The sequence below is a fragment of the Pan paniscus genome, chromosome 16 (genome assembly GCF_029289425.2).
Source record: "Pan paniscus chromosome 16, NHGRI_mPanPan1-v2.0_pri, whole genome shotgun sequence".
Lineage (NCBI taxonomy): Eukaryota > Metazoa > Chordata > Mammalia > Primates > Hominidae > Pan > Pan paniscus.
The window spans coordinates 48,492,995-48,505,930 of record NC_073265.2 but is presented as its reverse complement, the minus strand read 5'-3'; the positions used below and the strand labels follow the sequence as shown (position 1 = coordinate 48,505,930).

Below are 12,936 nucleotides of genomic sequence, written 5' to 3'. Positions count from 1 at the left end.
GCCACATCTCATTCTGGCCTTCGGCTTAACACACTGGGGCAGAGGGGGTTGTTAGACAGTGTGTGTTGCATGAACAAAAGTAGACATCATTTTTGTTTTAAGTGTTTGTCCTTTTTAAACCACAAACAAAAAGTTGGAAGAGTGATATTTCAATTACGTTGATTCAGCCAGTTACAAGGGAACACCAGTTCCTGTGGTACAGAGCCAGGAGAGAGATTTTTAGATCAGAAATGGGGGATGGGGGTGCATTGGTGAGTCGCCCAACAGTGGTAACAGCTGATCCTACTTATTTTATGGAATATCTCAAAAAATCAAAATAAAAAAGAACTGAAATATTTTTACATTTGCTGAATAAGTTGAAGTGAATAGAAAATACTATTGACTTTTAAGTGAGGAATAACCTTTCTCAGAAAAATAATTATGGTCCTTGGATTATACCATTGTAAATGGCTTTTTTTCCCCAGAACATTCTTTCCATTTCGTTGATATTTTACCGTATGTTTCCATTTCTATAGTTAGTACACAGACCCCCCCACACACACAGACACATACTCTACAATACTTCCTATTTGAATTAATATTTCCTATAAAGTCTGTTATGACTTTGATTTAAAATTGCTTGGCTTGTTCCCAGCTGGCTATACAAGAACTAGGGAGTTTGTTAGAAATTCCTATTCCTAGACTCTGTCCCTGGAGACTGGGATCCAGCAGGTCAGAAGACAGGCCCAGACATGGGCAATTAAAAAGTACTCTGACGATTCTGATAGACTGCCAGATTTGGGAACCACTGGGATATTTTCCTAAGTTCTAGAGTATTTGTGTGTGTGTGTCCATTTTATAAGTCAATTAAATTAGGACGGGCTGCCTGGAAGCGTAAACAAAGCAAATTGCTGTACAGTAACTGCTGTGAGATGCAAAGTAAATAGTTTGGGATATATTATTTTGTCTAAGACCTTCACTTTCTTTTAACTTGGGTTTTAGTGCCGGAGAAGAAACAATATTTTCTCATCCCAAACAGGCCAGCATAATTATGGTTGTATATACTGTAGGTTTCAAGTCATTCTGTAACATTCCATTATTGTACCATATTTTGACCAACTCACCAGCCTCTGATCAATAAAAATTCTTCTTAAGTGTCTGTAAATTGAAACCAAGTAATGAAAATTCCGATCAATGTTTAGTGAGAACTAATTATTTTAAGTCTGCTGGAAAAGATCATAGTTGCTGAGAATGCAGATATCCTGTTTTTGGAACTGGTATACTTAGTTTGATATATTAAAAGAGGTACTTTCCATTATTATTACTTTCTTTTGTTTCCAACAAAAGAGACAAAGTATTTCATGTCTGAATACAGTATTAACCAAAGACACAGTGGGAGGATTACTGGGATTACTGTCCTTTTATAATTCTTTTTTAAATTTAATAAATTCCCCTTTATATATATTATTTTATAATTCTAATAGGGTTTGCTCACGCTTGCTCTCTCTCTCTCTCTTTCCCAGCTTGTTCTAATAAAGTTTAAATGTGACAGTGTAAACTTAAGGAAAATATACATACTCATGGTGATATGTAGGAAGTTGAATAATAATAATGTAATGAAATTGATCAGTGGTGATTATTGTGAGGTGTGATCCCTCCCTTTTCTCTGGAAAAGCTGTTTTAAAAAATCTGAAATACACAAATTTAAAAAAATAAAAAAATATATATATATTTTTTGAGACAGAGTTTCATTCTTGTTGCCCAGGATGGATTGCAGTGGCACAATCTTGGCTCAATGCAACCTCTGCCTCCCGGGTTCAAGAGATTCTCCTGCCTCAGCCTCCTGAGTAGCTGGGATTACAGGCACCTGCCATCACGCCCAGCTAATTTTTGTATTTTTAGTAGAGACGGGGATTCACCATGTTGGCCAGGCTGGTCTCGAACTCCTGACCTCAAATGATCCGTCCACCTTGGCCTCCCAAAGTGCTAGGATTACAGGCACAAGCCACTGTACCCGGCATAAACATCTAAAAAAAATAGAAAATTATGAGAAAGCACATCAAAAGGAAAAAGAGCCAGATGCCGTGGCTCACACCTGTAATCCCAGCACTTTGGGAGGCCAAGGCAGGCGGATCACCTGGGGTCAGGAGTTGGGATCAGCCTGGCTAACATGGTGAAACCCCGTCTCTACTAAAAATTAAAAAATTAGCTAGGCATGGTGGTGCACAGCTGTAATCCCAGATACTTTGGAGGCTGAGGCAGGAGAATCATTTGAACCTAGGAGGTAGAGATTGCAGTGAGCCAAGATTGTGCCACTGCACTCCAGCCTGGGTGACAAAGTGAGACTCCATTTCAAAAAAACCATTCCTATACCAGCCTCCTAACAAGTCAGGAATATTTCTTTTTCCTTGTCGATTTGTTTTTGCCCATACATTATTTTCACATAGTTGTAAACTTGTTATAAATATAGTATCCTCTATTCACATTACCACTTAACTTAGGCTGCATTATCTTTATGTTGCTACATACTCTTTGTAAGTACTTCAAATGCCTGTGCAGTATTATATTGGGTGGTTGTGCCATTGTAATCTTGGACTTTCCAATATTCTTGAATGTTTACGTTGTTTACAACTTATAAAATGGAGTTTCATTGTTGCCAAACCGTGTAATTCCAATGAGAGAGTGCGTGTGTTGATCCTGGATCTAGTAAATACATCATCTGAGTATGTCAACCATTTGAAAAGATAATTTCCCCATGGAGTTGAATTTGCCCGACCTAGTTACTGCCTGTGAGTAAGCATGTCCTCTGGAAGAGTGTGACACCTCGTCCCAGGCTTGCTGGTTTTCTACTTGCTACTGTAGCTTACGAAATTTCAGTTTGGTTTTCTTATTCATGTGACCAGGAAGCCAGGAGCATAGCACTAGGATGGTGAGTGACTTGCATAGGTGGGTTCAGACTTTTGCAGGTCATGAGCTCTGAACAGAGGATGGTTCCCGCCTCCCCATAATTTCTTTAAAACCGTATTATTAGTTCAAGGAAATTCAGCAAAGTTCTGAGTTTTGCTATATGGCCAGCTCAATTCTCTGTTCGTTTGTTTCTTTTGTTTTGTTTTGAAATGTAAAATTATTTCAAATTTCAGTTTCCTTTTGGGAATGGGAGTGTCACCTTGCTTGGTTGTTCCCTAAGCAAATGTTTTCTCTTTCCTTGAGTAACTCAGCAATCGGTAACAATTAATTTGGGCTGGATATTCATAGAAGAACATTTGCTCTGCACCCTAAAATTTTTTATCGCAAAGCACGAACAAAAATATTGTCCTATAAACTTGGAGCAGTCTGAATTTTTCATACTAACTCCCACCATCATTTTATATGATATGGAGTTCTTTAATTCTATCCTGGTAACACAAAGGGTACCAATAGAAAGATGAAAAATCTGACTTAAGCATGTTTTGAATTGAGGTCATTATCAATTCAGGGGGATTTTGTAGGAAGAATGGGAATTTTGAAGAGCAGACTATATATTATTAACAAAAGGCTCTCCCCATGCAGGAAGGCTACCCAGCGGAAGGTGGCCTTTGTTACTCCGGATGTGATTAATATTGCTTCAAGGTTTAATTTTAGAACTTCTAAAATAAGGAAGCTTGCATCAATTCAAGGCACATGGTTTGAAACCTCAGAGTGCCCACTTTTTCTTTTCTTTTTTTAAATTACAAAAATAGCATATGCATTATAAAATGTTTGAAAACTAATGAATTAAAACAAGTTTCTCTAGTCTCTGCCTTGACCAAAGCCTTTGTTAATATTTTGTGGTAGTTCCAGTCTTTTTTTTAAGAAAAAAAAATTGTAATCATGTTTTGTATATAACTTGAATGACTTATTTCACTTAACATGATTTCATTTGCTTGTTTCCTGTGTTTACAGTCTTCATGTCAGTTGTAATTTATGTAGAATTCCACCCTTGTGATACTCCATAATTTTCCTAATCATATCCCCCATTATTGGGCATGTAGAATGCTTAATGGTCAGTGGTGTGCACAGTGGTAATTATCCACACCGTGTTAATCCGGCTCACACGGGTCACATGGACGACCTAATCCTGCTGTAACTTGCCTTTCTCTACTGGTATTGTACTTAAAAAAAAAAATTCTTTTCTGCCTGTTTTTTTTTGTTTTTTTGTTTGTTTGTTTGTTTTGTGTGATGGGGGAGACAAGGAAGGGAGCTGGTCGCAATCCACTTCTCAGGTGGATTCTTTGTCTGTCTTTCTTTAGTGGTGAAAGTGGTGCTGGAAAAACAGTGGCTGCCAAATATATCATGAGCTACATCTCCAGAGTGTCTGGAGGAGGGACCAAAGTCCAGGTGAGTGGGCAGTGGCCCATTATGATACCTTATGTTATGGGAAATGTAAGAGGCTCCATTTGCTGTTAGAAAAGAATTTTTCTTCCACAGAAAAGACACTGGTTCTTCTATAACTGTGAAACTTGAAATCTGGAATGGAAAGGAATAGCATATGTGTGTGTGTTTGTGTGTGTGTGTGTGTATATATATATATATATATATATTTTTTTTTTTTTTTTTTTTTCCGAGACAGAGTCTTGCTCTGTTGCCCAGGCTGGAGTAGTGCAGTGGTGCGATCTCGGCTCACCACAACCTCTGCCTCCCGGGTTCAAGAGATTCTCCTGCCTCAGCCTCCTGAGTAGCTGGGATTACAGGTGTGCCCCACCATGCCCAGCTAATTTTTGTATTTTTAGTAGAGACGGGGGTTTCACTATGTTGGCCAGTCTGGTCTTGAACTCCTGACCTCAGGTGATCTGCCCGCCTCGGCCTCCCAAAGTGCTGGGATTAAGGAATAGCATATTTTAAGGTAGATGTGCCTAATATATAAGGAACTCCTACAAATCAATAAAAAGATCAGCAGCCCAAAAGGAAAATAAACAAAGGACATGAAAGTCAACTCATAAAAAAGGAAATATAAATTACTCACAAAACATGAAAGTATATTCACCATCATGATAAGAAGAAAAATGCAAATTAAAACTGCATTAGAAAACTACTTTTTGCCTATCAGATTGGCCAAAATCTTACCATGTTTTAAACACTTGGTTGGTAGGAAGTAGGGACACAGTTGTTCTCATACATTGCTGGTAGGAGATGAACTAGTACATTTTAATGAAGAACATTTCAGCAAAATCTGTTAAACTTACACGTATATGCCATTCGACTCAGCAGTTCTGCTGAAAAGAATTTATTCTTTAGATATGCTGAAATGTATACAAAATAATACATGTATAAAGTTATTTCTGGCAATTTTGGTAATGCAAAAGACTGGAAACAAGTGTTCATCACTAGGCAACTGGTGAAATAATTTGTGGTTCTTTTTATAATAGAATATTATACAGCAATAAAAATGAGGCTTCATGTACTGATTGTACTGATAGAGAATGGTCTCCAAGATGTATCATTAATTACAAAAGACAAGGTTCAGAACATTGTTTGTAATATATGCTGCCATTTGAGGGATCAAAAGAGAGTGCACATTTGTATTTGTTTGGATATGTTATCACATATCCCTCGAAGTATACACAAGAAACTGTCAACAATGGTTGTCTTGAGGGAGGGGAGCTGGGAGGTTGGGAGAAGGGCCTACCCTTCTTGTATACCCTTTAGAAACTTGCATGGTTTGAACTATGTGAACCACTTGCCAATTCAAGAAACTTATAAAAATTTTAAAGGACATAGAGAAAGGGTTTAAGAGAAGGAAAAAAGAGAGATTAAAGAGTGTAAAGGAGTGTTGGGAAAGAGAAAAGATCCAGAGAATGAGGATACTCAAGAGGTGAAAATTAAAATCAGCATTGGCAGGAATGAGTAAAGCCTGCTCCCCAGAGCCGTGGATGAGGGTGATGGCGAGCTAAGGTCCATAAGGGGCAGCCCAAGCTTGGCGCTCATCACCAGTATGCACCGCTGGTGACAGAATTCCTTCCAAAGATTAGTTTTTTAAATCAGAATTATGTAATGTTATTGCCATGGTCAGCTGTAGACTTTCAAAAGACACATAAAATTCTCTTTATTGTGGTTCCCTTTTTTTTTTTTTTTGAGATGGGGTCTCACTCTGTCACCCAGGCTGAAGTGCAGTGGCATGATCTCAGCTCACTGTAGCCTCCTGCTCCTGGGCTTATGCAATCCCTTCCACCTCAACCTCCCAAGTAGCTGGGACCACAGGTGTGTGCCACCATGCCTGGCTAATTTTTGTTTGTTTTTGGTAGGGACAGGGTTTCACCACATTGCCCAGGCTGGTCTCAAACTCCTGAGCTGAAGCGATCCACCCACCTGGGCCTCCCAAAGAGCTGGGATTACAGGCATGAGCCACCATGTCTGGCCCCTTTCTATTAATTAAATAGTGTTCTATCATGTACTGGTAGATCAGAAAGCTTAAGGTAGAGCCAAACATTCCTCCTTTGAGTTTGTGGATCAACTCTTTCTATCTTTTGTTTGCTGGCCAGACGTGCCTATACCATTTAACGACAGCTTCTGTCAGGGAGAGAACAAAGGACAGAATCTTCTCTATCTCTTCCCTTCTTTAATTACAGACTTTAAAACTGAGAATATTTATGGATCCATCCATCCATCCATCCATGCATCCATCCATCCATCCATCCATCCATCCATCCATCCATCCATCCGTCAGTGATCAGTGATGTCCAACAGAATTTTGTGGCATGTGGTGAGCATATCAGGGAAAAGAGAAAGAGCAAACTAAGGTTGCAGAGTGAAGGGTCCTTAAAGTGGCCTCTTTCTCTGAATGAAAGGAAGATGGAGAGCAGCTCTGTGCAGTAGAAAGATGAAGCAAGCCATATGTGTAATTCTAAATTTTCTAGTAGCCATGTTAAAAGAAGTAAAAAGAGAAAAAGGAAATTACTTTTTAAAACAGTATTATTTAACCCAATATGTAAAAAAAGATTTTATTATATAATTAATATAATAAAATTAATGAGATTTTTTTTTTTTTTGGTACTAAGTCTTTGAAATACAGTGTGTATTCTACAGTTACACCTCAGTTGGTGTAGCTTATGGCTTCCCTATTGGACAGTAAGGGCAGCGCTAGAACCTAGGTTCATGTGATTCAGTCCACTTGCTTTTCTCTATTCCTGTGATTGTACTGGATCCTGAGAGGGTTGACATGGAGACAAGAATCCAGGATGCTGTTTTGCTGCCTTTTTCTTTTTTTTTTTTTTAGACGGAGTCTCGCTCTGTCGCCAGGCTGGAGTGCAGTGGTGCGATCTCAGCTCACTGCAACCTCTGTCTTCTGGGTTCAAGCGATTCTCCTGCCTCAGCCTCCCGAGTAGCTGGGACTACAGGCGTGCACCACTATGCCCAGCTAATTTTTGTATTTTTAGTAGAGATGGGGTTTCACCATGTTGGCCAGGATGGTCTTGATCTCTTGACCTCATGATCCGCCCGCCTTGGCTTCCCAAAGTGCTGGGATTACAGGCGTGAGCCACCGCGCCCGGCCGATGGGCTGCTCTTTTACCTCAGTTTGCTCTTTCTCTTTTCCCTAATATGCCCGCCACATGCCGCAAAATTCTGTTGACCATCACCGATTGTTGATGAATACATATGGACGGACGGATGGATGGATGAATGGATACATAAAGATTCTCATTTTAAACACTGTAATTTAAAAAGCGAAAAGATAGAAGAAGATTCTGTCTTTTGTTCTCTTCCTGAGAGAAGCTGAGTTTTGTTAAGTGGTATGGGCATGTCTGGCCAGCAAAAAAAAAGATAGAAAGAGTTAATGAAGATCCACAAACTCAAAATAGATTTTACAAAGAAAAGCAGAGTTTATATAAATCCATGAGTTTTTAAAAGAGAGTAGGCAGGTTGGGAGTATGTTTCTAAGCTTTGAAACTGACCCATGAAAGGACCACCCAGAATTGCCGTTGGTGCCATGGCTAAGGATGATTCCCTCGTCACAATGAAAGCCCAGTTCTCATTTCTCATGGCAGTTTCTCTTCTGAATGTTCAGGAGGGTGCCTGTTACACCCTTTGTAACACTTTGGCTGTTACATAGTCAGTTAGTAGTTCATTAATTTACTCCTCTTTGCTACACCCCTACGACCTAGTAGCCAGACTGCAGACAGTTAATGTTGATTTTTCTCTTCCTGTTTTCCTATGAGGACAATGATACAGAGCCCTTGGCTTGGAATTAGTCAGTAGCTAAAGAGCACAAGCCAGAAGACTTGTTATTTCTGGAACATGTTTAACCATAGCATGTGAATAATTAGAAGTGCAAGGAATGACTCACTTGTGGAAAGACTTCTCCAACATCAAATTCTGTCTATTGAGCTGTCTCATGTCTATGGTGTGTTTTGCACACTTCTGCATAGAACTGGGATGTTTGAAAAACAAATCCTTCCCCCCAGGCCAGGACTTGTTCCACACGATCCACTGTTGACCCTTGCTGCTTAAAGTGTGTATCAGTGCTGGCAAAACCAGCAACACCAGGGAGCTGGCTACAAATGCAGATTCTTGGGCCTACCCCAACCTACTAAGTCCACATCTGCATTTTGACAAGATCCCCAGGTGATTCATGAATATTAAAGTTTGAGAAACACCAGGCTATATTTCCATAACCTTGTTTGGGGAGGAGAAGTGGATTAATTTTCCTTAAGGTAACTTGCAGTGAAGCAGGTGGAGATGGGATGAGATGGGTTGGTAGAGTAGTTGGGAAGGGGTAGTGAGAAGAAAGACCCTGGCCAGAACAGCAAGGACACGCCCCTTCAGGTACCACTTCACTTTTGGTGAAGTTGCAGCAATCAATTTGGACACTGAGAACGTTTGTATGAATAGTTCCTGATTGACAGTGGCGCCCTGGCTCCTGGGGACTCTGCATCAAGCCATGGGAATTGGAAGACCCAAATACACAAACAGGTTGAGGTCTGTCATGGTGAAAGAATAAATCCTCCAGAAACCCCACCAGTGACACACGGATGTGGGGCCCCTCACCTTAATGCATTCAGAAACCAGGTCCTTAGAGAAAGTTTGGCGTACACTGTGTGGTAGGTGTTCACACCTTCCTAACCTCTGGTCTATTTGCTGGGACAGCACGTGAAGGACATTATCCTGCAGTCCAACCCGCTGCTGGAGGCCTTCGGGAACGCCAAGACCGTCCGGAACAACAACTCCAGCCGATTTGTAAGTCCATTCCCTGTTTCAGAGAGTGTCGCTTGATTGATGATGTTGATGCTTCTGACTGAAGTCTAGTATGTCACAGGAAATGGGAGCCTTTCACATATCATCAGGAGGCCACCTCTTCGATCTTTCCTTCATTTTCTATAGCAGCATGCCGCCAAGCTGCAGTTTGCCTTTTTTTGCGCCCCGGGGATACAAACAAGATAATTTTGAAAATCATTTTCCACATCAGTTGCCTTACTAAGGAAAATAAATGATGAAAGTGGCAGCTTTGGCCTTGGAGGAGTTGTCTTTATGCCCTAGAGAAAAGACCTTCTTTCCTAGACCAAGAAATAACTAGAGTAGAGGGGTATCCCCGGTATCATTTCCCACTGGCAGTGGTTTTGCTTCTTAGAACTTGGTCCATAGACTCTGAAGGGTGCACAGAGTTAGACTGATCTGGCACCTTGGAGAGAAACTTCCTCCTCTCCATCCCTCAGAGCGAGCTGCCTGCCCACCGCAGCCCTCTGGCTTTGTGCATCTGTCTTATGCCCTACTCATGTAACCTAATGACATCCCAAAGTGACTGGACCTGGCCTCACAGGTTGCCTCTTAACTGGCTTACCTAACTGGTAATGAAAATGTCAACCAGGTGCATTGTTATGAATGCTCATTTAGTCATGTTTCTGTCTGGGTGTCTCCAGAGGGGGTAAATAGGAAAGCTGGCAAGGCTGAATATGAATATGTTCCCCTTGACAAAAGCCACATTTACAAAGAAACAAATGTTTATCCAGTAATCTTGATTTATATAGATTTTGCATCTTATTTCAACCATAGATCATGTCTGGCACTAAAGCATTCACGGAGCCATCTGTGAGGCTGATTCTGGAACATTTTAAAATAAATAAGTGGGAATTTTGGAGAAAAACAATTTTCTTTTCCACTGTCTATTTTGGAAAGAAGCTTCTATTTCCAAGAGAATTTTTACTATGTGCTCATATAATAATTGTCAAGTTCCCTGGTGGGTTCTATCTGTTAGACTTGCCCTTACTTTCTTTGCTTTCCAATATTATTCAAACTACTCATTTGTTTGTCTCTCATATTTGGGCCCAATGCCTGAGTTGTGTTATCTTGAAGAAGTTTTCCAGATAATAAAATAGGAAAGAAGAATTAAACAAATTTTCCACTTGAATTAATTTTCGATCTAAATCTTATAAAAATGGACTTGACCAAATTTAACTCTTTATTTACCTTTTCCCCTGTCTTGGATTCCTTGGATACCAGAAAAAAAAACAATTAAATTGATATTTTCATTGATTTTTGCAATATAAATTATTCATTATATTTGGAGGATATATCAGTTTCTGTAAATAACAAAAACACTCAACATTTATTATTTTTCTAATTGCAAAATTTTATACAACCCTGATAGAAAGATTGGAAGAGACAATTCAGACACACACTCACCTGCACACACACACACACACACACACTCTCTCTCTCTCTCACTATTCACCATCATGGATGAGAGAAATGTAAATGAAAACCACATATAATTTTCTGTCTCTCAAATGGGCAAACATTAAGTTGATTGATAATAATCAAGAAAACACGCCATTGGTTGAGAACTGACACATTCTTCCAGGAAAGTGATTGGGCAATTGTTATTAAAATTTTAATCGTTCATTATCTTTGCCCAACAATACTTTTAGAATAAATTACATAAGCTTCCTGCTTAAATAACTACTTATTTTAAAAGATATTCATAATATATTGTTAAATTAAAAAAACAGATTACAGAACAATATTTACAATATGTTCTTGTTTTTTTTTAATGTGCACATTATATGAAAGGTAACTAAGAGGTATGTAAATCAAAGTTTGACATCTATGACAGTAATTATTTAGCAAGAGAATGAAGAAGTGGCATCAGGGTAGAATTAGGAGTAATTTCACTTTAAAAAATGCACAGGTATTATGAAGCATAAGAATGTATATATTTAACACTTACAAATCTTTTCAAGTTAAAGGATGTATTATGAAATACTTCAAACACGATTTAAAAACAATGCAATGAACATCTATGTATCTGGCACCCAGCTTAGGAAATAAATCATTACCAAGAGTTGAGTTGAAACTTCTTTTCATTTCATTATCAAAATGCAAATGCAACATTTTATTCCCTTTATAAAATTTCCTGTCATCCCCCCCAGGCTGCTATACAGCAGTCCTAAATATGTTAACCTTTTGTTAGAAATTTTAACTTTTATATGACAATTATGAGCCATGCATATGCATTTTATTATGTTAGAGCAGTGGTTCTCAACCTTGACCACACATAAAAATCCGCTGGGTGCTTTTTGAAAACCACACAGCTCCGGGCCCTGGTCCTAGAGTCTGATGTGCGTGGCCTGGGCTGACAGCATGTTGGAAAGGCTCCCCAGGTGTTTCTAAGGGGCATCCAAGGTTGAGCACTGCTGCTAGGAGGACTTGGGAGCTTGCCTGTCCAACACCTGCCCTTCCTGGGTCAGATGTTCTGTTTGGTTTCATTTTCCCTCAACTGTTGAGGAATGGGGGGCAGGCACTGAAGTATTCCCTCTATCACATGCCAAAAGGAAAGGGTGGTGAAGGTGGCCGCCAAAGGAAGCACGGGAGCTCTCTTTCAGTGAGCTTTTCTCAGGTGCCACTGACATTCCGCAGAGCGATGGCTGGTGGTTCTCTGTGCCTGGTGCTGCTGGGTGTTTTTGTTTTTTGCCTGGAGGAAAACAGTCATCAGATTAAGACACATAGACAGTTAGAGGCTGGCCTTCTTCGGTGGTCTTTCTTGACACCTAGAATAATTACGAACAGGAACACAGCATGTACTCACACATTTGCAGTGTGCACAGTACTTTTCTTGCCCTTAATGAGTTTACAGCTCCAGTCACAGACATAAAACCCAGCTGAATTCATCCCTGAGATGGGTGGATTTAGTCAGCATACACATTTTTATGTTATTAAATGTGAATGCGATGAGGCTGGGCATCTTCTCCAGTTTGACCATAGACCACAACACTCCCTCTTTTCCTTTATCCGTATTTACCCTTCTGGCCTCTGAGGGTGCTTAAGTTTCTAAGCACAGGAGACAAATTAAGTTCTAGTGAGAAAAAAAAAAACAATTTAAATATACATATGAAATATATATAATAATTGTTATAATATATATATAATTTTGATTCATTTTATTTTGGTTTTTGGACAGAGTCTCGCTCTCTGGCCCAGGCTGGAGTTCAGTGGCATGATCTCGGCTCACTGCATCCTCCACCTCCCAGGTTCAAGCGATTCTCCTGCCTCGCTGGGACTGCAGGCACCCGCCACCATGCCCAGCTAATTTTTTGTATTTTTAGCAGAGATGGGGTTTCACCATGTTGACCAGGCTGGTTGCGAACTCCTGACCTCCAGTGATCCACCTGCCTCGGCCTTCAAAGTGCTGGGATTACAGGCGTGAGCCACTGCGCCTGGCTATATATAATTAATTTAACAACCTAGATAACTTTTCAACTACAGTCTAGGTTTTTATTCTCCTTTGTTCCCTATTAGCAGTCATTTAAAGAGGAATTTTCATAACAATGACAGTGACAAAAATCCCTAGGCCCGTCAGTAGCTAGAAAGAACTTTACTTTTAATAAAGTGTTTCCGTTTTAGATAAACATTTTAGATGCTCCGTAGGTAAGAGAGATTGAGTGTTTTTGCTCAAAGCCATGAGATGAAGCCTGACAGAGCAAGAGTGCTCTTCCTCTGAAAGGGTGCCTC

General features: G+C 39.8%; 1 protein-coding gene across 2 annotated transcripts in view; it reads left to right on the top strand.

Annotated features, from left to right (window-relative positions):
• Positions 1–12,936, top strand: part of MYO1E (myosin IE) — a 237,249-nt gene that overhangs the window by 132,965 nt on the left and 91,348 nt on the right. For both annotated transcript variants that reach the window (XR_010109926.1, XM_003827902.7), the window contains exons 5-6: positions 4,248–4,335; positions 9,079–9,168. Coding sequence is in view for 1 of the 2 variants with exons in the window: in XM_003827902.7 (XP_003827950.1) it covers positions 4,248–4,335; positions 9,079–9,168 (178 nt within the window). In the remaining variant the exon portion in view is untranslated. The remainder of the gene's footprint in view (positions 1–4,247; positions 4,336–9,078; positions 9,169–12,936) is intronic.